Genomic DNA, 25,326 nt, shown 5'->3' on the forward strand with positions numbered 1-25,326 from the left:
ACGACTCATGCCCCGTCCTCACAGCTTCACTTCTGCCAGTACCTCGTCTCCTACCTTCCAAACTTTACAGAAGCTCTCCTGCGAATCATGCAGAACTAGCATTCCTGAAAGAAAGGATATTGCGGAGACATGGCTTAGCCACAGCCTGGGGGATGTTTCCAGAATGACATTTCCACTCTCCAGCGGAGTGTGCGCTGATATGAAACTTCGAATCTCGGTCCGGCACACAGTTTCAATCTGCCAGGAAGTTTCATATCAGTGCACACTCCGCTGCAGAGTGGAAATCTCATTCTGGAAACATCCCCCAGGCTGTGGCTAAGCCATGTCTCCGCAATATCCTTTGTTTCAGGAGTGCTAGTTCTGCAAGTTTCGCAGGAGAGCTTCTGTTAAGTTTGGAAGGTAGGAGACGAGGTACTGGCAGAAGTGAAGCTGTGAGGAAGGGGAGTGAGTCGTGCTTGGGTAGCTCAGTTGGTAGAGCACTAGCCCGCGAAAGGCAAAGGTCCCGAGTTCGAGTCTCGGTCCGGCACACAGTTTCAATCTGCCAGGAAGTTTCATATCAGCGCGCACTCCACTGCAGAGTGGTAATCTTATTCTGAATCCTCTAATGTTATCTATTGCGAGATGTGTCTAAAAGAATTAATCATTCAGATTTTGTTAGTCCCGAAGTTCTATCCTTGCTTATAAAACGGGACATACATGGGTAATTACGCAGAGTCCCAATTTTTCGCTTTTCACTAGTCTGAAGCGTGTTGCGACGAAGGGACGCTATGCGAGGAATGTGCGAAGTTCACAGCGGTTCACTAATCCGCTGGAATTGTTTGTGGGAGTGAACGATTGGTAATTGGGACAGCACAATAAGTCTATTGTTTTGTGCTCATTTCCATATGTAAAACTCGGGTCTAGCCTTTCGCCAGTCCCTTTCGGCAGAGCAGTCTGCGCAGTAGTTCACTAAAGACACAGAAATTTCAGCTTGTGTGTTTCGGATGTTCCAATTTTAAGATTTGACAGTTGTTTAAATAGTGAATAAAAGGATTTAGCGCGTGTCTCGAGCTTGGAACGCTATCGTCGTGGATCAGAAATTTTATGGTGAACACGGACTCTTGTAGAAGGTATGCTCCAACATTAAAAGTATTTGAAGCATTTCTTACGTCTCCTAAAGTAATGTCGTTCGTCCAACGATGTAATTCACTATAAATCGTTTGAGTAACTCAAACTGTTTCGAGAAGAATGCAGATCTGAAGGAATAAAGTGTTACTGGCTCCTGATGATTTGCAATATAAAGCAAACAAGAAACGAACAAGAAATAAAAAGCGAAAACGGAATAATGCATTTTCTGCTCCATACTGTGTAACTGTTTCCTGTATTTAATTTTATTGTGAAACATTTAAAAGGATTATAGTAGCTTGTTGACTAGTATAGTAAATACCATATGTCGTAGTCCCATATTCCAAATTTTTTCTTTCATTTACTTTAGTTACTTGAACGTTCCATTGATGATATATGCGAAATGTCACTATTATGCGAAACGAATAAAATATTACGTATACATACACAGTATTGTATCATTTCTTTGTAAAGTACAACACAGTGTCTGTGTTGTGCGCGCATTTTGTGTGTATGATTGACAGACTGAAATCATTGATTCAGAGCAACTTACTCGAGAAAGAAAGTTACTATGAAAATTTTCGAAGCTATATTTAAGAACTAGATAAACAAGAAATAAATAAAATAGACTTGATGTTCTTTAAAACTATCATAGGTTTACTACCTTCAGATAAGTTTCATATTTTATCCGTCAGGTAGTTTGGGCTGGCGGAAAAGCTTGCGTGTGGTACATAACAGATGAGTAGAAAATATAAAATGTAATATTTAGAAAAAAATATTTACTCAGATGATTTATGGCAAAAGCTTAATAAATGTTTTGTACGTTACTCGAACTTGTAATTTAAAAATTTTCTTGAATATATCAGATCATATATATTGCTCGAACTGGTATGCCTGTGACAGTCTTTCTCAATGCGTGGCTACTTGTCACTTCTTAGTGTTAACTTCATTTTAGTTATCCCGGACAGCTTGTAGGATACACCATTTCAAAATATGGGATTAACTACAATTAAAAGATAACCAACTAAACAATATCTACATACCAGCATTAAAACGTAAAATAAGTAGGAAAATCCGTGTAATTCTAATTTGTTTGCAGACCTTTATTGCTTATTTGGTCTGCAGTGTTGATGTCAGTGTGTTGCATTAATTTAACGTGGGTTTACCCGCAGTGAGATAAGACGTTCCTAGAGGTCGTTTTACGAGGGGATCTATTTGCACAAAGATACGGGATAGAATCATTTGCATTCTTATTAAAAGCATCGTATAGGAACTTGTATGATCTGTCTTAAAGAGATTTGGATACTTAAATTAACGATTCCTCCATATGCGTGTCCCTTTTCTTGTGGAACGTTATGCAACTTATATCCATATATTTTGTTAGTAATTCCTCAGTTTTCGTTTCCATTTATATTGTTGCCCACTTTAACATTGGTTGAAGAACGTCCATGGATCCGTGCTAAGTCTAGACGTTCTTGCTTGGAGCAGCCAATAAAGAAAGAAAGTTAGAATAGGAAGCTCGACAGTAATGGTCAGTTGAAACTAAATTATTTGGCTCTGAGTTGAGCGGCCGACTCCTTGCCTGAGCGCCCACATTACTTAACAGCCATTATAAGGACACCGGCTGCTATATCAAGCAAAGGCGAGACTTCCCTGTTTGCAATAAGATTCGAGCAATGCCTACTGAGCCCCGTGATAAAAGCCGTCATTAGTAACCGCGAATCCTATCAAGCATATCTCTTTCGAGTTATCTCTTTAGCGGAAGATAAAGTAAGGTTGGGTCGACAGCTACATTTTACATGAGAGATTCTCTTGAGGCTGATTATCCAAATAAAAGGAAGAGACCGATTGAATTCCGATGTCGGCACACAGTCAACTCCTCTTGAATACCACCAAAGAGTTCGCGCAGATTAAAGCACCCATCAGGCAGGCTGATCGTCATCAACAATGTCACATGCCTTCATTTAGTGCAACACTGAGGGGAGTTTTGGGACATTAGTGCGTAGTTTGGTAATTGGAACAGAGCGCGTTTACATCTCTTACAATTACTTACAAACTGGCCATGAAACACTCTTCAATCAATAGAATTCGAACCCGTTCCATTCACATATGGACACGGAGGCTGGTAACATCAGCTGTGTAACCCAGTGAAGTCGCTTTCTGATCCCAGTTGACTATACACATCAATTAACCGTTGTATAAGAAGAATACTAGGGGACTGGCACGTGTGTCATTGATTCCAAGGAGGGCTCGGCATTCCCCGTCAGTCCAAAAGGCTTCGAGACATAATAAATAAAAAAACAGAGTAAAGTTAAGGTGGCAGTTGTAATGCTTCAGGCGTTCTACATAGTCTCCCTCACTTTAGTGCAACGCTCAGTACGTTCGCATCAACATGTGAAGCTGTCGTAAAAGTCCTTCTTTGGACTGTTTGCTGGATACACCTTGACACGCACTTTACTCTCCTTCAAAACGTTTAATTATTCAGCGATAGCTCTGCATGAGAGATGACAGGTTTTCAAACGACCGCGAATTTTCTCATTGCTTCCGCCAGATAAACTTGAGATGGAGCGCCCTGACCTCTCGTTGTCCTCGTGCGACACCTATCCTCCTTTAAAAGGTTTAAACTCCTCAAACACCCGGGCACAACTAAAACAATTATCACCGTAAGCCTTTATCGCCGATTTAACTGTCTCCGTAGCCGTTTTACCGAGTAAAGCGTGAAATCGAATCACTGTTCGTTGCTCCTCTGCGATTTGTGGCACAACAATGTTGACACACTACAGCCACAAGTTCGCTGCTTAGCGCTGCCGCTCAGAACTGATTGGTCGAATGGACATAGGTTGCTTGCAGTTGTTAATTCAAGCTGCCACCGTAGTCACTACGCTGACGTGGTTTATACGTCAGGAATATCAGTGTCGGAACATTTTGGACGGACCGTATAGACATATCCACTAGAATCGATCTTTCAGAGAAGGAAAAACTAATGGTTTGTTACATGAATGAGTGGCTATAGTCACGGGAAGGCTCTGGATGCGATATCAGTCGTGTGTTGAAGCCTATGCGGTGATTTGTCTCTATACAGTAATGGTAGAATTGTGTTCCTGATGTCCCACATTCGAGACAGTGATGACTGGAAGTGCTGAAGACCACCATCGCTCCGCATGGCTCTGTGGTGGAGACATGAAATCTAGACACTGATGCTCTTAGAAATCCTCGTTCCAGTGTAATCTCCGAAACGCTATGACCCATCTATGTTGCACCGTTTATCCTCCCAGTTTCAAAGTAGACGGCGCGACGTGTTTAAGATGTGTTTCAGAGATACTGCTTAGATGTCGTTTCTACTCTCACATCATGAACCGCATTTAGCTGCAACATACTGGCGTCCTTCACGGCACAACTTCAAATGATTCAAATGAGACAACCTTTTTCTACACTTGTGGCACTTTACTTTTTAAGTAATGGTTGCATACACGGTATCATCATAGAGCGCCTCAGATAGCGAAATAATGTCCTACTGTTGGGTACTCTTCTACAGACTCAAATAAGGACATATTTACTTCCGTATCAATAACCTATCATCATTGCGACCCAACCAAAAAAAAAAGGCCAATAATAGAAAGACGGTGATCCCTTTCATGGTCTACAAATCCAAATCAGCGAACTAAAGAATTGGGAAGACACGGTTAATTTCTTATCGACTCCAAATGCCCACTGTTCAAAGTTTTTGCCTAGCAAGACGCTATAGTCGGGGCACAAATCTATGAAGACTTACTATTTCGAAATGAAGAACACAATAAAGACATAATGCCGTGGAATGCCGTCGAACTGCATTATCATGATTCATCAGAACGTCGTCTCACACATAACTCGTTACCACTGAGGTTCAAGTGTATTGTTGGAAAATACCTCAACACCTTTTCTGCAGCCCAGATTTTTCGCAATAGTTCTTTCACATTTGTTGACACATGAATGACAAAAAGCATATATAAGCTCTTTTAGTAGCTGCCAGAACTTTCGTAACTTACATATGGGCGCAAGTGCAACTCCGCCTACAATAACTTCCACCAGAGGAGACATCTTCTCTGTCATAGGAGAAATGTTTTAACAGTTACGTACCCTGTAGCGGAAGAGACTGTAGGCTACGCTATTTACGATCGTTAAACATAATTACATTTAGTATCGGCATACAGGGTGTTAAAAAGGTACCGTCAAACTTTCAGGAAACATTCCTCACACACAAATAAAGAAAAGATGTTATGTGGACATGTGTCCGGAAACGCTTAATTTCCATGTTAGAGCTCATTTTAGTTTCGTCAGTATGTACTGTACTTCCTCGATTCACCGCCAGTTGGCCCAATTGAAGGAAGGTAATGTTGACTTCGGTGCTTGTGTTGACATGCGACTCATAGCTCTACAGTACTAGCATCAAGCACATCAGTACGTGGCATCAACAGGTTAGTGTTCATCACGAACGTGGTTTTGCAGTCAGTGCAATGTTTACAAATGCGGAGTAGGCAGATGCCCATTTGATGTATGGATTAGCACTGGGCAATAGCGGTGGCGCGGTACGTTTGTATCGAGACAGTTTTCCGGAACGAAGGTGTCCCGACACGTTCGAAGCAATTGATCGGCCTCTTAGGGAGCACGGAACATTCCAGCCTATGACTCTCGACTGGGGAAGACCTAGAACGACGAGGACACCTGCAATGGACGAGGGAATTCTTCGTGCAGTTGACGATAACCCTAATGTCAGCGTCAGAGAAGTTGCTGCTGTACAAGGTAACGTTGACCATGTCACTGTATGGAGAGTGCTACGGGAGAACCAGTTGTTTCCGTACCATGTACAGCGTGTACAGGCACTATCAGCAGCTGATTGGCCTCCACGGGTACACTTCTGCGAATGGTTCATCCAACAATGTGTCAATCCTCATTTCAGTGCAAATGTTCTCTTTACGGATGAGGCTTCATTCCAACGTGATCAAATTGTAAATTTTCACAATCAACATGTGTGGGCTGACGAGAATCCGCACGCAATTGTGCAATCACGTCATCAACACAGATTTTCTGTGAACGTTTGGGCAGGCATTGTTCGTGATGTCTTGATTGGGTCCCATGTTCTTCCACCTACGCTCAATGGAGCACGTTATCATGATTTCATACGGGATACTCTACCTGTGCTGCTAGAACATGTGCCTTTACAAGTACGACACAACATGTGGTTCATGCACGATGGAGCTCCTGCACATTTCAGTCGAAGTGTTCGTACGCTTCTCACCAACAGATTCGGTGAGCGATGGATTGGTAGAGGCGGACCTATTCCATGGCCTCCACGCTCTCCTGACCTCAACCCTCTTGACTTTCATTTATGGGGGCATTTGAAAGCTCTTGTCTACGCAACCCCGGTACCAAATGTAGAGACTCTTCGTGCTCGTATTGTGGACGGCTGTGATACAATCCGCCATTCTCCAGGGCTGCATCAGAGCATCAGGGATTCCATGCGACGGAGGGTGGATGCATGTATCCTCGCTAACGGAGGACATTTTGAACATTTCCTGTAACAAAGTGTTTGAAGTCACGCTGGTACGTTCTGTTGCTGTGTGTTTCTATTTCATGATTAATGTGATTTGAAGAGAAGTAATAAAATGAGCTCTAACATGGAAAGTAAGCGTTTCCGGACACATGTCCACATAACATATTTTCTTTCTTTGCGTGTGAGGAATGTTTCCTGAAAGTTTGGCCGTACCTTTTTGTAACACCCTGTATTATTCAGTAATAGATTCTAGTGACAAGCGTCGGTGGCTCTAGTTTTATATATTGGATAGGGTTCAGGCTTATTAAATCAACAGAGAATAGTAATGAATATGGTATTGCAAATTAAAAATTTCAGATATCTCTAAATCGTTCCATATTTGATATCGGTGCCAAGTGATTGCGTAACTATTTCTCCTACAAGTTGTGAAGGGCTGGTTTCGAAATGACAGCCGTAAAACGCACATCTCTCTCTCTTAGCTACAACAGTACAAAATTGACGGGCCTAACGTTTTTTTTTTTCAATTGTTGCTGTTCAACCTTAGCCGACATACAACAGATGCGCTAGTTTAGGTAGGATAAAATGAGTGAAAGAATATGCTGTACTAGGAGGGTGATCATGGGACCTCTGTGGAAAACTTACACAACGCCTAATGATCACTGTTCCTCAGTCTAATGAAAATTTAAGAAAGTAATTATAATTTTATATTAGGTGACATAAGTAACTTGAATTTTCTACAAGCTGGCATTTTTTACCAATATTATGTCCTTTATCTGTTTGGCATTAAACCCACTGTGACCCGCGGAGTGGCCGCTCATTTTGAAGTGTAATGTCACGGACTGTGTGGTCACTCCCGCCGGAGGTTTGAGTCCTCCCTCGGGCATATTTATAGCCTTATTAAATATACTGTCAGTTGTTTCAGGTCTTAGTTTCAAATAAGAAAGTGTTTAACGTCCCGTCCTGTCATCAATTGCGTGGCTCAATCTCGTATTGCGGAAGGATGGGAAAGAAATCGGCCGTGTCATTTCAAAAGAACCATCCCAGTATTCCAATTGAGTGATTCAAGGACATCACAGAAACCCTAAATCTGGATGGGTGGACGGGGTTTGAACTGTCGTCTTATCAAATACGAGCCCAGTGCCTTACAGATTGTGGTTGGAGGTTGAAACGTGATGAAACGCACATTTCCGAAAATGAGCAGACCGATCGTACATTTTGATCTCCACACACTGTCGACCCTCGTAATACTCTCTTTGATAAATGGGAAACCTACGTTTGGCACCTATACCACATGAATTCTTTCTACATCTGTATCTGTAACTAGAACCGTCACTGATGACTACGAAAGAAGTAAACCATGGAGAAGTGTAAGTGATACATCACACTGATAAACATTGAGCACCAGCCGACGTCGTGTTTTGATCCATGAAAGTTTTATGCATTGAAGACTCAAAATGTATCACGGTATACTGCAACGAGAGGCATTCATAGAATATCTTGGGACCTAAATATGCTTGAATGCCCATGAAGAAACTTTCAGATTGAAGAATGAAACTGTGAACATGGTTCACATGGAGAGGTTTGTCCATTTACAAGGCAGTATCAGGGCAGAGAGTCGTAAAGCTATTCTTATCGTTTATTAATTTAATTTAACTTATACACTGGGAAATCACACAAGATCATTTACGCAAGGCAGAAACAATATTTTAAAAAACTGGCGTAAACGGTCAGTTAAAAACAAATTGACATAAATCATAAGTGTCACAAATAAACAATCAAATTTTTCATGTACTGTGTTACATCTTTGGTCATATTGACGAAGTTGGATCGCTCTCCTGACTAAGACCATAAAGGATTTCTTTCTTACACTTCATTTAATTTCTATAGTCCTCCAAGGTCACACAAAAACAACAATCAACCGCAAAAGTACTCATCTCATTAAGCCCGCCCAGCTAGCGGCGCGGTCTAACTCGCTGCTTCCCGAGCAGAAAGGCGTGCCGGTCCGCGGTACGCATCCGCCCGGCGGATTAGTGTCGAGGTCCGCTGTGCCGGCCAGCCTGTGGATGGTTTTTAAGACGGTTTTCCATCTACCTCGGCGAATGCGGGCTGGTTCCCCTTATTCCTCCTCAGTTACACTATGTCGGCGATTGCTGCGCAAACACTGTCTCCACGTGCGCGTACACCATAATTACTCTACCACGCAAAAAAGTGAGAACCTACCCCAATATTTCAACACTTTCTACGGAAGCCTATGTATATATTCGGTTTGGGGTGAACGACTGTGTTCTTATATCATTGCGAGAGGTGTCTAGGAACCATGCGTGGAAGTTGCCTCACAGAGTCACAAGGCTAGTCCTTTTCCACCGAAAGTATGGTAACCTGCATATAACGTGCTCTGGTGTTCATGTATACAATAAATAAAGAATTAATAAGCAACCGGTTGCATAGAAGTAATTCAATTTCCTTACCGGTTTCGGGCGCTTAGTGCTCTTCTTCAGAAGATTATACCTGTCACATTATTTACAAGTATTAGCAATAATATGCATGTAGCAAAATACCCTGGTCATGTGGATTATAGTGTCAGTACGAAATTAGTTTACTGTTTTTGTACAGACACTATGAACTACATGAGAATGGCAGTTTTCTGTACGCATCTTATTGTTGACACCCGAAAACAGTTGGTTGGTTGGTTGTTTTGGGGAAGGAGACCAGACAGCGAGGTCATCGGTCTCATCGGATTAGGGAAGGACGGGGAAGGAAGTCGGCCGTGCCCATTGAAAGGAACCATCCCGGCATTTGCCTGGAGCGATTTAGGGAAATCACGGAAAACCTAAATCAGGATAGCCGGACGCGGGATTGAACCGTCGTCCTCCCGAATGCGAGTACAGTGTCTAACCACTGCGCCACCTCGCTCGGTCCGAAAACAGTGCGGTAGGTATAACCCTTTTGAAGAAGGGCACCAAGTGCCAGAAACAGGTAAAGAAATTAACTTTTTTTTCTACTGGTTGCTTATTATTTCGTTATACATGACTACAGTTGCTGAGGATGTATAAAATACAAGAGTTATACAATATGTTTGCCATATATCCTTTGAAGTTCAAAGAAAGTAACATCATTTATCTCTCGTAGATGAAGCAGGGATTGTACTTTGGGAGCTGAGTACTGTCTTCCACTTTCGAACATAATTGAGTAATTTACTGTTCATATGTAAAGAAATCGTTTCAGTTTTTACAAAGTTCAAATGAAATAATAAAGAACAACTGAAATAACGAGATACCAAAAACACTATTAATTTTCATAATATTTGAAGCTATATTTTTCATTAAGGTTGCCTCCCAAAATGCACATAAATTTTGGAAGCTATGTTTGTCATGCCAAATGTATAGATAGTGTGATGCACAACAGCTAATGGAGTTCTCTTAATATCAAACAAATAATGTAAGTAATGCATAATTTCTTGTATATTCTTGTGATAATGTTTATAACTATGATTATTACTTATAAATTTCTGTCTAGTAGGGTATAAAGTTGTGATGTCTTTTGGTTTGAATTCTTCTTCAGTTACATCCAAGTTTTCCTTCCAATTAAGTATCTACATATATCTGTACATATTATAAATTACAGTCTCCCAATATGTCTTTCTGTTCATATGTGGAGACTAATCCTAAGAAATACTATATTTTGAGACGATTTTAACTAATAGGTAGATGAGGAACACACACTGAAGAGCGAAAGAAACTGGTACACCTGCCTAATATCGTGTAGGGCCCCCGCGAGCACTCAGAAGTGCCGCAACACGGCGTGGCATGGACTCGACTAATGTCTGAAGTAGTGCCGGAGGGAACCGACACTATGAGTCCTGCAGGGCTGTCCATAAATCCGTAAGAGTACGAGGGGGTGGAGATCTCTTCTGAACAGCACGTTGGAAGGCATAACAGATATGCTCAATAATGTTCATATCTGGGGAGTTTGGTGGTCTGCGGAAGTGTTTAAATTCAGAGGAGTGTTCCTGGAACCGCTCTGTAGCAATTCTGGACGTGTGAGGAGTCGCATTGTTCTGCCGGAATTGCCCAAGTCCGTCGAAATGCACAATGGATACGAATTTATGCAGGTAATCAGACAGGATGTTTACCTACCTGCCACTTGTCATAGTCGTATCTAGACATGTCAGGAGTCCCATATCACTCCAACTGCACACGCCCCACACCATTACAGAGCATCCACCAGATTGAACAGTCCCCTGCTGACATGCAGGTTCCATGGATTCGTGAGGTTATCTCCATAACCGTACACGTTCATCCGCTCGATACAATTTGAAACGACACTCGTCCGACCAGGCAACATGTTTCCAGTCATCAATAGTCCAATGTCGGTATTGAAGGGGCCAGGCGAAGAGTAGAGCTTTGTGTCGTGCAGCCATCAAGGGGAAACGAATGCGAATTCGGCTCCGAAAACCCATATTGCTGATGTTTCGTTGACTGGTGCGCATGCTGACACTTGCTGATGGCCCAGCATTGATATCTGCAGCAATATGCGAAAGGTTTGCACTTCAGCCTCGCTGAATGATTCTCGTAAGTCGTCGTTTGTCCCGTTGTTGCAGCATCTTTTTCCGGCAGCAGCGAAGTCTGAGCTTTGATGTTTTACCAGATTCCTGATATTCACGGTACACTCGTGAAATGGTCGTACAGAAAAATTTCCATTTCTTCACAACCTCGGAGATGCTGTGTCCTATAGCTCGTGCCCCGGCTATAACACCACGTTCAAAGTCACATCTTGATAACCTGCCAGTGCAGCAGCAGTAATCGATGTAACAACTGCGCCAGACACGTGTTATCTTATACAAGCGTTTCCGGCCGCAGCGCCGTATTTCTGTCTGTTTACATATCTGTGTATTTGAATACGCATGCATATACCAGTTTCTTTAGCGCTTCTGTGTATATACAGGTCGTTTCCGTAAGAACGTGTAAAACATAACAGGACATATTGAATGTTCCACTAAGAAATTTCAGGTAGAGAATCTGTGGTAGGAGAAGCCATCTTAAGTAGATAGGGAAGTGAACCTGTCTACCGCTTTGTCTAGCGTTATTGTTTTCCGTCTTATTTACAACTAACATGGGTGCAAGTTTACCCGTACTGTGCTGTTCATTTTCATGTACATTCTTTAATTCCTGCAAGGAAACAAGGAGGACGAGCCTGATTAGTATGAAGTCATGTTGTAGGTTTTGTTTACTTTACTTGTCCAAATGGTTCAAATGGCTCTGAGCACTATGGGACTTAACACCTGAGGTCATCAGTCCCCTAAAACTTAGAACTACTTAAACCTAACGATGTCAGTAAGGAAAACTCAGCCGGCCGGAGTGGCCGAGCGGTTCTAGGCGCTTCAGTCTGGAACCGCGCGACCGCTACGGTCGCAGGTTCGAATCCTGCCTCGGGCATGGATGTGTGTGATGTCCTTAGGTTAGTTAGGTTTAAGTAGTTCTAATTTCTAGGGGACTGATGCCCACAGATGTTAAGTCCCATAGTGCTCAGAGCTATTTGGACCATCCGCAAGGCAGCTCTGTTGCATTTACATTCACCCACATCAGTAAGTGCTTGAGTCAACAACAGATCCGTTCATTACTCAGTGCCATTAAGAGACGTACAGCACAATGCTATGGATCAGTATCGGTACATTTTCGCAAAACTCACTGACTTGCGCCTTGAGTTTGGGGAAGTATTTTGCAATTTTCTCGCTGCTGTAATGCTGGGCAGGGAACGATTTCCAAACAGGCGTCATCCTTTATTTCTCTCGATCGACCGACGAGGGAACTGGTTCATTGGAAAAAAGAAACGGGCGACCTGGCAACATGAGAACCACTGGCATAGCCGATTTTGAAGAGGAGGTGCTGGAACGTGTATCGGCGCACCCCGCTTCACGTATTCGTCGTACTGTACGTCAAATGGGCGCTGAACTTACTAACGGTTCAAATGGCTCTGAGCACTATGGGACTCAACTGCTGAGGTCATTAGTCCCCTAGAACTTAGAACTAGTTAAACCTAACTAACCTAAGGACATCACAAACATCCATGCCCGAGGCAGGATTCGAACCTGCGAACGTAGCGGTCTTGCGGTTCCAGACTGCAGCGCCTGTAACCGCACGGCCGAACTTACTAACGTGTGGCGAGTAATCCACAAACGAGATTTACACCCATATCACCCAGAACGAATCCATGCAATGCTTGTGACAGTCTTTGCACAAAGGGTCGCATTGTGTCAGTGGCTGCTCGGATTAATCAACTAGATTTCCTCCAAATCTGACGAAGCCTTATTTGATTACGATGGTATTTCAAACAGCAGGAATACCCGTGTGTGGGATGAGGAAAACCTCCACGATATAGCAGAGTCACACCATCACGTTCGTTTTGCTGTGAATATCTGGGTCGGCACTGTAGACGACAATCTCATTGGGCCATATCTTCAATCTGGCCTTTTGAATGGTCACCTGTACTTCAGGGTTGTGCAAAGAGTTCTGAGTTGTTGGAGAACGTACTCATAGCTGCTCACGAGAGGATGCGGATACTACATGACATTGCGCCGCCTCACTTCAGTTTGGATGTTCGCAACCATCGCAGTGGTGTATTTCCTGGTTGCTGGATTGGAAGGGGAGTTCCTATTCCATGGCCTGCGAGGTCACCTGACCTGAATCCCCTTCATTATTTCCTGTGGGCGTATATAAAGTCACTTGTGTATGAGACCCCAGTGGATATGGAGATGGAATTAGTTGCCACAATTGTAGCTGCCTGTGATGTGATTCTAAACCCACCACGGATATTTACATCTACATCTACGTCTAACTCCGCAAGCCACCCAACAGTGTGTGGCGGAGGGCACTTTACGTGCCACTGTCATTACCTCCCTTTCCTGCTCCAGTCGCGTATGGTTCGCGGGAAGAACGACTGCCGGAAAGCCTCCGTGCGCGCTCGAAGCTCTCTAATTTTACATTCGTGATCTCCTTGGGAGGTATAAGTAGGGGGAAGCAATATATTCGATACCTCATCCAGAAACGCACCCTCTCGAAATCTGGACAGCAAGCTACACCGCGATGCAGAGCGCCTCTCTTGCAGAGACTGCCACTTGAGCTTGCTAAGCATCTCACGCTTACCAAATAACCCTGTGATGAAACGCGCCGCTCTTCTTTGGATCTTCTCTATCTCCTCTGTCAACCCTACCTTGTACGAATCCCACACTGATGAGCAATACTCAAGTATAGGTCGAACGAGTGTTTTGTAAGCCACTCCCTGTTTGTCTGAGAGGTTTTGGCTGCGTTTAAATTTGCAGTGAAGCACTCTTTGCATTCGCAGTAGTTTCCTAACTTTGTTGTTAAACCTCGGTGGGTTTTTCCCGACCCTCACAGTTTTACTAGGCACGTACCTGCTTAAAACGGCCTTATGATCACTGATTCCCTGTTCTGCGCTTACGGAGTCGAAAAATGCGTCAGAATCTTGTTACGCTGATGTCATGCTTGCATCCAGATTGGCCCAAGGATCAATGATAACATGTCGACTGGTCAGATGAATCACGTTTCTTGTAAATTTGCTCGATGGTCGAGTCCGAATACGCCGACAAACAAGCGAACGTCTTCTCGGAACATGCATCACACCACTTGAAGCAGACTAGTGGGGGCCGTATTATCCAAGGGTGGTACATTTATCTGGAATTGTATGGAATCTGTGGCAAAGTTCGGAGGCACCATGAAAACTGTGGGCAACGAGAGCGTTACTGTGGGCCACCTGCCTCCCTTCATGCTTGATGTGTTTCCTGACGGCGATCTCATCTCCAGAAGGATAACTGTCCGTGTCACAAGCCTACAACTGTGCTACAGTTTATTTGAGGACCATGAGAGTGAACTTACGTTGATGTCATGGTCGCCAAATTCGCCTGATATGAACCTGATGAGAATCATCTGTGACGCTATTGGCTCTAGTTTCTCGCCCTCAAACCATCGGTTCCTAATATGCCGGAATTGCCTGACCTGAACGCAGACGATTGGTGCCACATACCTCCGGAAACAGACTAAAACTCCATGCCACCCATAAGCGCTGCTGTATTGCATTTCTCATACGTTTTGAACTAGGTATTATATTAAAACAACACGTCAGTGACGAATTAATGAAAGTATTATAATGTTTGTTTCTTCCCATAGCTTCTACTAGAAGTAATAATTTCAGCTTTGTGTTACAACTGGGACAAAAGAATTTACCAACTTTTGTATAGTTCTCAGTTGTGAATGCGAATCGTAGCTCCTGATAACAGGAATGAAAGAAGTTAGAAGTAATAAAGAAGCTTATATGGAGGAGGTTAAAATAAAAACATCCGGGATAGAAAGAAAATGTAATTGGCAGAAATTAAAATTAATCAAATGTGAAAATGTGCAGTTTACCACTACAAAAAAATAAAAAGATATATAGTGTGACACACAGTTCTAGGTCAAAGTGTCTTTCGGGGGAAATATCATAGTTTCCAGATGTACGAGTACGCAGTCTATAGGTAAGAACATAATCAGTGGAGCGTGCTGTGACAAATACGGCAGTATGATTGAAATGTCGAAAAATACAGATAAGTCGTCATCTGTATGGGAGTGATACTGAAGTAGTCTGTATTTTGGGTTACATTTCTGCACCTTCGAACACACTGAGGATGAACCTATGAAGATTTCTAACAGCAAAGTACTCATGGATAGCTTTTTAAACTTGCGTAATTATTTAGAGAAGCAACTTGATGTAGATATCTGTATTATAACAGGCAGTATATATCTAAGACGTGTGTTCTTATGCAAACTAACTGTATGTCAAACATTAAGTGGGAATAACTCTTTCAAAAAGTTTTGACCGTCCTCGTAATGTAGTCGGCGGTTCTCGAGCAAATCTCCAGAAATGTACAATATTTTATCATATTTCCAGGTGTCGCCGTACCTATATTATCAGTGCTTAGCCGTTACAATCGTTCATTGGAACTGCACTCTTCAAATGGAAAAGGGCCGTTGAGCTACATTTTTTGCAGATGCATCAATGGATTATTTCATTCACTATAATTGCGCTTCGTGCAGATGGTTATTCTCACTACGCCTGCAGACTTTGTCTGGTAGAATACTATTTGAAATACATTATTAGTTATCCATAATTTCATGCGGAATCTTTCATCGATGCTATAGGTGTCATGCAGCAGGGCGTATAGAGAAAAATCCTGCATCTTTGGAAGTCTACGATTAATATTTTTCTGGAATTCATATTTTTTGCCTAGGCCAAGGCATGGTGGTAAATACCATATTGCACCTCGTAACAGCTGATCACTGAACTACATAGCACACTGTAACTTGTGGGTGAATTAATTCTCTGATCGAAAGAGGGTATGGGAATACAGTTCTTTTCCTGCCCACCACTATACCGAGCGAGGTGGCGCAGTGGTTAGACACTGGACTTGCATTCGGGAGGACGACGGTTCAATCCCGCGTCCGGCCATCCCGATTTAGGTTTTCCGTGATTTCCCTAACTCACTCCAGGCAAATGCCGGGATGGTTCCTTTGAAAGGGCACGGCCGACTTCCTTCCCTAATCCGATGAGACCGATGACCACGCTGTCTGGTCTCCTTCCCCAAACCAACCAACCAACCAACCCACCACTATGTTGATGGCCGATGGTAACCTCTTCGTTGAGGGTCCGGTCACTCCCCATCCTGTTATTGGTATAGGGAAGGGACAAGTTTATTTCGGTCCGCCCCCGGTAGCTGAGTGACAGCGCGGCAGACTGTCAATCCTAAGGGCCCGGGTTCGATTCCCGGCTGGGTCGGAGATTTTCTCCGCTCGGGGACTGGGTGTTGTGTTGTCCTAATCATCATCATTTCATCCCCATCGACGCGCAAGTAGCCAAAGTGGCATCAAATCGAAAGACTTGCACCCGTCGAACGGTCAACCCGACGGGAGGCCCTAGTGACACAACATTTACATTTAATTGATTATGGTACCCTAAGCACCAGCCAACATATACATTAAGTTCGTTAGCTCATTACAGACGTAGCTATAATAGGACATTCACGAGCAACACGCTGCGGAATAGCAACCAGTTTTTGTGCTAATATTTCGCTGATCTTTTCTTATTGATACTAATGCATAATCAGTTCTCTAGCACCTACACCCATAGGTGTCATGTGTACATACAGTTGTGTGAATCATTTGGCTGTTACAGATATTATTCAGCCCGAGAGTCTTCCTCGTTGATACCACCATCATCCGTGAGTCAGACAGATTCGTCGTGTCATTGTTTCACAATAATACGAACGTACACACAAAGTTATTTTAGCTTTGTTTGTGTGGCACAAAACACAGAGTCAGTGTAAGACTAATCTATCTTACCCGACAGTAATGGCTACTTTACACGTCTCACAGGGAAATCTCAGTTGTCGTTATCCAAAAAAGTGTTCCTTTTTAATCTATACGCTCTGAGAAAACAATTACGAACATAGGTAATTTTCTAATATTTGTTCAGTAATGCTTTTTCCGTTTCCTTAGTATTGGCTCACTGATGTTTACCAATTTTTTGCAGTATTTCAATGTTGCAGATGACATTGAAGTGTACCTAGTTGCCGACGGTTAAGCAAATCTGCATTTTTTTACCGCAAGTGACGTTTATTTTTTATACTATTACTCTTCAGTATTTGTTAACAGTTGCAGTAGATGTCTCAGACTTAGCTACAAGGTTGTCATTTAAATGTGCGTTTGTAGCTTCTTCTCCATTTTCAATTGACTGTCTGTAGCCATTTTTTACGTTATTGTCAGATTTTTTTAACGCACCAGCAAATGAACCAAATATCCCAACTTGAGAAATATCTGATAGCTCGACTTCTAATGTGCATAACGGATATTTACAGCCAACAAGCTTATATTATTTGCGTTTCTGTTCTTCACACTTAAGAATATTTATCTTAATGTGATTAGTGGTGAGCGCAGGAACCTCTTGCACTGTAGTAGAAATAATTAATATTTTATATGATTTCCACATTCAATCTATCTATCATTTCAGCTTTTTTTAGTCTTTTAGAGTAACTCTTTCCATTTTCGAGCAGCCCGCAGAATAAGATAAACACCTCAAAATGAATCTTATCGTTTTAGCTTTCGCTTTACCGAAATACATTCGCATGACTGGAATTTTAAAGTTATTTTTATATATGTAAGGGAGTAGATCGTGATCCGAACATAATCAAACTGAAGAACAAATATTTTTGGGAAAAAATTCCATTCGCTTTTCAGAATTTTTAGCGAGAAACGAGCATTTTGGATGAGTGTGTGTCAGTACCAGTAATGCGCAAGTCAACTTCGACTGCAGTAAATCATAACGAACTGCTGACTTTTAAGTTACATATGGAAGCTGCAACCCAAAATCAAAGAAGAAGAATTTTGATGCTTTTCTCCGCATTTCGTACTACACACCTGATAATGATCGCCTTTTGGGTTGGGTATATGAAAGCTTGTCCTTAGCAAGTATGGGTTATAAAATAGAACCTGGCTTCAGCCTTTATGGTTTTTTTTATCTGCGATACAACTCTGAGGCTATATTCGGTAATCCATGAGGTAAATGCATTTGTACATGAGCACCCAGTTTCAAATAATACAGCAAAATGACATACTACACAGTTAAACCGTTGTTAAGACAGAAACTCGAGGTTCTAAATTTCCGTTATCACCCACTAGAGGAGAACAAACATTACATTTAATCAATATCATTATGACCACATATTCCACCTTGAATAACGAAACGAATTTCGAAGTTCAGGAAATAACTGAAGATTACTGTTTATAATACTTTTTAGAAATTGGAATATTTGTAGCAGTATACAGGTTGCTAAGAGTCGTCAGTTCGTAGAATTAAAGACCTTATTTATTGTTTCTGCGACTTCGTATATTGTATGTTATGTCTAGATACGAGGGATAGTTTCTTTGCTGAAATCGGTTTCTTTAAATTGCCAACAGCACCAATGGAAATACTCCATTTAGAAAGACGTCCGCGCCGGCGCTCCATTTCTCAACTACCGCTGCCATAAATCGCTCGCGTATCTTATTGCTTAACGTCTGGTAGACACATGGGTCATTAGAAGCGGGCCTTCTCTCCCTGACGTACCATGTTTGCCGGGAACCAGCAAACCGCAGCTCTCTTTAAGAAGCCAGGTAGTTAGTACGATTTTAAGATATTCGTAGAAAGTCTTTACTGAAATTGTCGTGCCATGAAGCGAACACTATGCTACAGCTGTGCTGTCGTTTCATTAACATCCCGTAACAGCAGAAGCAGCACGTTCCTTACTGCTTCGCTTTCATCGTTTTTTCGTGTTTTTTTTTGCCTAGGACAGTACAAAAAAAGATTTTTTGTTCAATTATTTATTATAGGTTAATAAGACTTCATTGAAAAATAAAGGAAAATGAGAGAGAAGCAAGTTTTACCTTTTAGTACTATTTTGTTTGTTTGTGATTCATCATCGTGTCAGCGACACAACTTTTGCAGTTGATACAGAAATTGATTAAACTGGTTACGTTGTCATGAAATACTGAAAACATTTTTATGGGAAGGTACTATTTTTGTACCTCTGTATGAATAGTATTGTGCATTCCTTTTAGTATTGTACATTCTTTTTAGTGAACTTCACACACATATCAAAGTTTAGTGGACCTAGATATTAGCAATTTGAAGGTTTTTGCCAGAGGAAAGTTAAGTATCTCTGTCCACCTCCTTAGATGGTGTGTTGTACACAACGTGTCCCACTTTCTACGTTAGTGATTTTTCCTCCAATGGTTAAAATAAACTGAATTTAAAAAATAAAAACAGGAACTGGTCTGTAAAAACTGCTGTTGAGAACAATATCACTAGTTACTTCAGAGAATTGACAAGAAATTCAAATTATTTAGAAAGTGTACATTCGCTTCCCCTCAAGTAAATCAAACCAACACAGAAAACTCTAGAAACGAATGTTGTTTTTGCACGATGACCTACGTACACTTTCGTACTTTAAAATTCACATCACATAATCAAGTGAGAACAGCGCAATGTCTCGTTCCAGCTATCAAAATTCCAGTTTTCTTTGGTGCTACATCAGTCTAGATGCAGTTCGGAATGACATTTAATTTTTGAAATTTCATCGACCGTTATAGCCAATACTAGATGAAATACAGCACATGCAGAGCCAGAGAAAATTTGCACTACTTGTTCCTGAGATAAATGAACGATGTACTTTAATCACTTTATAATTGAGCCTATCCTCAGTCAGCTATCAAGAAGACTGCAACTGACCTTCGTGTACCCATCTATCAGGCGATTTTTTACCTGCAGTATGTTATAATTCTCATTCTTGGACACACTGTAGTAACATTTACGATTTAATGTGGAAAGCAGTGGCAATATAATTCTCTTCTTTTCTGATGGACAAATACTATTAGAGCAGATTACACTATTTTTTGAACGTCATTGCAATTTTGTCACTGCAGATGTAGATACGTGCTATTCAGAACCATCGCCTAAGAACAAATATGTGAATAACAAGCCCTGTTAATCTGGATGTGTCATCAACAATGAACATTTGAGTTACTACTGAAAGTCGAAAAATGTATTTTTTATTATAACATAACTATGGCCGCAATTATGCAGTCAAAATTAATGAGGTAGCCGAAGCTAATTAACTGTCGTACATTACTAATTATATTCATTTTGTTTTATTTAAGTTGTCTCGTGTACACCACAGAGAAGGTAGGCTGTAATCCCCATTCAGACTTATGAGGTATGCAGATATCTTCAGACCACATAACTCTCGACGGCATCACTTTCAATTGCTTGAAACGCGCTGAAGAAAACGGACATCAAACTCACTATACTACGTTGAGAATAAGCAATTACGACGAACAGTTAACCCCAATAAAAATAATGCCTCAACATGAATGTTTCATCATTCATGTAAGAGACTTGTGCCTTTCTATAACTATGAAATGTAGATGGAGGCTCAAACTGAGGAGAAAGCCTTAGAGAAGAAAATGCTTCATTGTGTCCTTAGCTATGACAGCAGATACACAGAAATGGAGCATAGCAGGGAAATTTGGGAGAGTTCAAAACAGTCCAAACTGATTGTGCACGTAACGAAGCATAACTGGAAAGGGGATTTTGGCATACCGTATTCCCTTAGCCTGTTGTAAAATACTCATTTCTGCTTTCATCTGGGGAACAGACCGGATAGAAGGCAACAAGATAATAGCAGTTACATTTTGTCAGCATCCGGGATGAAATTTTGAGCTGTTTGAAATATGAACTCTGCACGTTAAATGGTAGAGAAAACGATAATTTTAGATGAGACGGAACACGTTCTTGGATTCCAAAATGCTCTGAATGAAACTGCCTGTGTTCTTATGTCAAGAACTAGCACGTCTCAGATGATTTAGACAAACCAGAGTAAACGTCAGTCTGGATGACCGGACGGGAAATTGACAGTTCAGTTACAAAGAATTCAGTGCCTCAACGACAGCATCGCATCGCTCGGATTAAGCATTAGAGCGTAAAAAGTGTCTACTAGTGTTCAGTTTTATTTCTGCCACTGAGGTCTTTACTGAATAAATTTCTTTGTTTAAATGACGTAGACCCTCCGTTATCAATAGCAAATTTCAGCACGGAAATCGCTTGTAAAAGAAACAGCTGCGAAATACAAGAAAAATCGTTGTGTTTTCAGATTAACAGGCTGGGGAAATATCTGACCGGGATAAGTCACATCACGACACGGTTTGTTTGTTAGGTACGGAATTCATACCAAAGTAATGTACGTTTTACTTTTTTTTGTTGCTGACACAATCTTCTCTGCTTCCTTTATTTGTGTTAACTAAATTTAACTCAACATGAAGATGACAAAGCTGTTATGTCAAGATACGGTTGTGATTAATGTTATGAACAACATGTTTGCTTAGTGAAAACGTCAACTGTGTAACTGAATATGCAGGGGTATTGACATATTTTTGACGTACATTGATGCGGAAGTCAGACTTTAAAGCAAACAGCAGTGGCATAAACCGAGTCAGTACATCCAGTATATTGCATCAGCATAAAATGAGCACCATGTCTCAGAATTATATGTTGCATGACACAGGAGCTATGTACTACACGCAGGCAGGAATAAACAGCCCAAAGATGCCAGTCATTTTCAACAAGACCCTCGGTAATGGCGGCGGCAAACACCTCACCGTTAGCTCAGACGAATGCGGAAAACTCCGCTCAATACCGTCGGAACGATAATGCCAATTTTCTGTAAGTTATGGATTCAAACTAAACCACCCAGGGTCCCTTGTGTGAAACATTTTTGGCATAACACAAATCACTAAACCAACAGAGCGATGAAGTGAAAAGCTGAAGAAATTTGTCAACAGGCTGCACAAAATTGATTCTAGTAACGCATCCCCAACGAAATTACTGTGATGTACTCGACCGTAATAGTTTTCTTCGGTAAACTACCTGAAAACGAAACTTAATGTACAAATATGTAACTTAATGTACAAATATGTACTCTCAATGTATCAAATACACTGAATACTAAGGGGAAATTTTTCTTGTTGCGCGCAATTGAATACTATGGAAATGTGTTTAGTTATTTAAAAATACGTTTCAGAACTTGTTATTAGATTATTCGGTTAATACTTCACTTCTGTTTGTTCGCAGTTCACATACTACTCCTGAGCAATAGACGACATTACGATCAGCTGTAATCTATTACTGTATACCACAGCCAAACCCATTTTAGTTTAAGTGAATCTCATTTTTACTCACAGATAATCGATGGACGAATGTTGTACGTGCTTTCGTGACATGAAAAACTAAAAATACGTTTTGAATAATTCTGAGTTCTCCTAATGCTGATTAGAAACAGGTGTCGGCCTTTCGAATACTCTTCAAGGGACTCCCATTGGGCATTCAAATGATAACTAATACATGTAAAACTACGCAGTGGATTTATTTACTTATTTATTTACTGACACAATTGCGCAAAATTTCAACAGAAAATCTCATCTCAGCTGACGTCAGTCATCTTAAAAACATAAAATAAAACACCAGCAGATTACACATCAAACGCAATAAGGGAATCACACTGCCCGTGTTATAAGTGATATTGATCCATATTTTTAATTTTAAATTATTCGTTATCCTGAACCCTTCTACTAATTTTTTTAAATTCGCATCAGATTCGATATCTCAGGCATTATGGGTAGTTCGTTCTTCGCCAAACTTTACAATGCCACTACCTAGTACCTCCCAAGAACGCAAAAGTAAATACCAGCCTACTCAATAGATTAGCGAGGTGATTCATTACATCAATGTCGAACGGACATGAGTGTCTACGTGCATACAGCACAAACGAAGAAATTCATGAGCTGTCAGCAGCTGCTGCTTCCCCCACTACGCCTACCCCCTCCACCGCCACTCGTCACTACTGCTCCTATCTAGGTTAGTCGCGGTTGCCATCCCTTGCATCACCTCAAACTCCCTGTATCCTTCAAGCCTGCTATATCTTGACACTTAACAACACTAACTTCTCGTGGATTTAAATGCAGTGCCGTTTATAGTTTTCCACTCTCTTCTGTTTCTAGGACAAAGAGCGTTCAGCTATCCCAGTCCGGGTGCAGTGCTTTCGAATTCTGTGTGCATTTTGATAACGCCACCGCTCGGACTCAAGGTAAGTGTTAGTTTCTTCATATCATTCTTACTGTGTTTCTCTGTTTTCTTAAGTGAGATAAAAGAGAAAGGCAATGAGAAAGTGAACGAACATATGGATCAGAACAGCATTTGTGTCGCCGTAAATTCCTTTATTTGACAGACGTAAGCTTTTGTTTTATTTAGAGCATAGCCCGCTGTCAAGTATTTCCACACATATTACGAAGTTGATTAGGTTTTTCTCTTCTCGAATGTTTTCTGACAATATTAGGAGGTTGTTGGTCAACAGCACTAGATATATTAGTGTTAAGACAACTAAACTACTCTTGTTCCAGGTAGTACCTTTACTGGACCCAACGCATCACAGTTCACAATGGAGACAGCGATAGAGAGGATCTACAGTGGATACAACTTCATTAACAATGAAATTTCTGGTGAGTAGCGTTCTATCGAAAAAAGTTATCACGTCCACGTGTTCCTGAAATACAGAATGAGAAACGAATTGCGGGCTATTAGGGGCGCGGTGTCCTTCGCCGGTTGTTGATATCCGTGTGTTCTTGGCGCTTTGTCACGTACAGTGGATATGTTCGGAATTCATTATACTTACTCTCTGGGTATGTTAGTATAGTTTCGGCATAATACCACTCATTATATGTAGGATCTTACTTATTCTATTTTAGTTTAGTGGCTTTATTTAATCTAAATAAATCCTTGTCTTGGAGAAAAACAGGCAGATTTCCACTAGTGCACAAAATTTATAATGAAATGTTTGTAACTATTTTACTGCAGGTCCCATTTATTTTGTTCTCTCTGTAAACGTTATTGTTGGAAATCACTTTGTACAAATTTTCCATTACTGTTAATTCTGCTTTTCTTTCTGACTTGTGCATAGCAAAATTAGGTGAGATTCAGTTATAACATCACGGAAGAATGGGGACTTCTTTTCGACTTTCTTTTTTCAAATTACGTTTTCTTATTGTCAGTTAATGAGATTGGTGAACTTTATCAATATGAACGCCGTGTAAAAACGTACAATTCACTAGGATCGTGTGAATGCTTTCAGTGGCTAGTAAATACGTTTGTTATCAGTTTTTTTATCATATAATCTAGATACGCAATTAATGAAATTATGTTTTAAGCTGAATAGTACGTCATATTACCATCATATTATCTCACGTAAAATTCGAAAGACTACCCTTGTCCCATTGACTAACATTTTCTCTAAATTACTATGTCATTTTATTCTGTATCACCAGTTCTATTTTTCCTCCAGAATATTTTGTGTTATGACTCTTAGCGTTCAAAAATTGTTAGAATTTCACAGAAACATTGAAAATCATTGTAACTGTTATACTACAAAAGAACTTTCTTAAGTAGTTACCGATAATTATGTAATTCGCAGCATATTTACCTAGGAGTTGATATTTTGTACGATGTTGTGAGCTCGTCTTGCGAAGTTTTTTCGGTGTTGTTTCCTCTCAACGTGCATACCACTTTTACGAAAGCAATAAGTCATGCAGATGCTAAACTTCTGTGAAGCCTAAAACTTGTTCATTATGCAGGGATGAGATTTTCTTGACTGCTGTTTTATGCACTCATGGTTCTTGAACATTTTATTAAACACGTAATAATCTTGAAAAACTTCCAAGAGAACAAATGTAATATAGTTGTAGCAGCAAATAGATTGGTTTTAAGTTTTCCTGGCTGGTCATAAATAAATGTCATGTGATTAGGGCCTCCCGTCGGGTATACCGTTCGCAAGGTACAAGTCTTTCGATTTGATGCGACTTCGGCGACTTGCGCTTCAATGGAGATGAAATGATGATGATTACGAGAACACAACACCCAGTCTCTGAGTGGAGGAAATCTCCAACCCAACCGAGAATCGAACCCGGGCCCTTAGGATTGATACTCTGTCGCACAGACCACTTTTTTTAAATTTCATTTTGTTCGTTTTAGTTCGTTGCATCCGCTCGGGGCGGACGTCGCAAGAC

At 41.1% G+C, this 25,326-nt stretch overlaps 1 protein-coding gene across 1 annotated transcript in view; it reads left to right on the plus strand.

Annotated features, from left to right (window-relative positions):
- The first annotated feature begins 930 nt into the window (after positions 1-930).
- The window catches only part of LOC124555576 (elongation of very long chain fatty acids protein 7-like), a 127,213-nt gene continuing 102,817 nt past the window's right edge, over positions 931-25,326 (plus strand). Inside the window, exons 1-3 of the mRNA XM_047129538.1 lie at positions 931-1,109; positions 23,269-23,354; positions 23,668-23,766. Coding sequence (XP_046985494.1) covers positions 1,084-1,109; positions 23,269-23,354; positions 23,668-23,766 — 211 coding nt within the window. The 5' untranslated portion in view covers positions 931-1,083. The remainder of the gene's footprint in view (positions 1,110-23,268; positions 23,355-23,667; positions 23,767-25,326) is intronic.

The sequence above is a fragment of the Schistocerca americana genome, chromosome X (genome assembly GCF_021461395.2).
Source record: "Schistocerca americana isolate TAMUIC-IGC-003095 chromosome X, iqSchAmer2.1, whole genome shotgun sequence".
NCBI classification, from domain to species: Eukaryota; Metazoa; Arthropoda; class Insecta; order Orthoptera; family Acrididae; genus Schistocerca; species Schistocerca americana.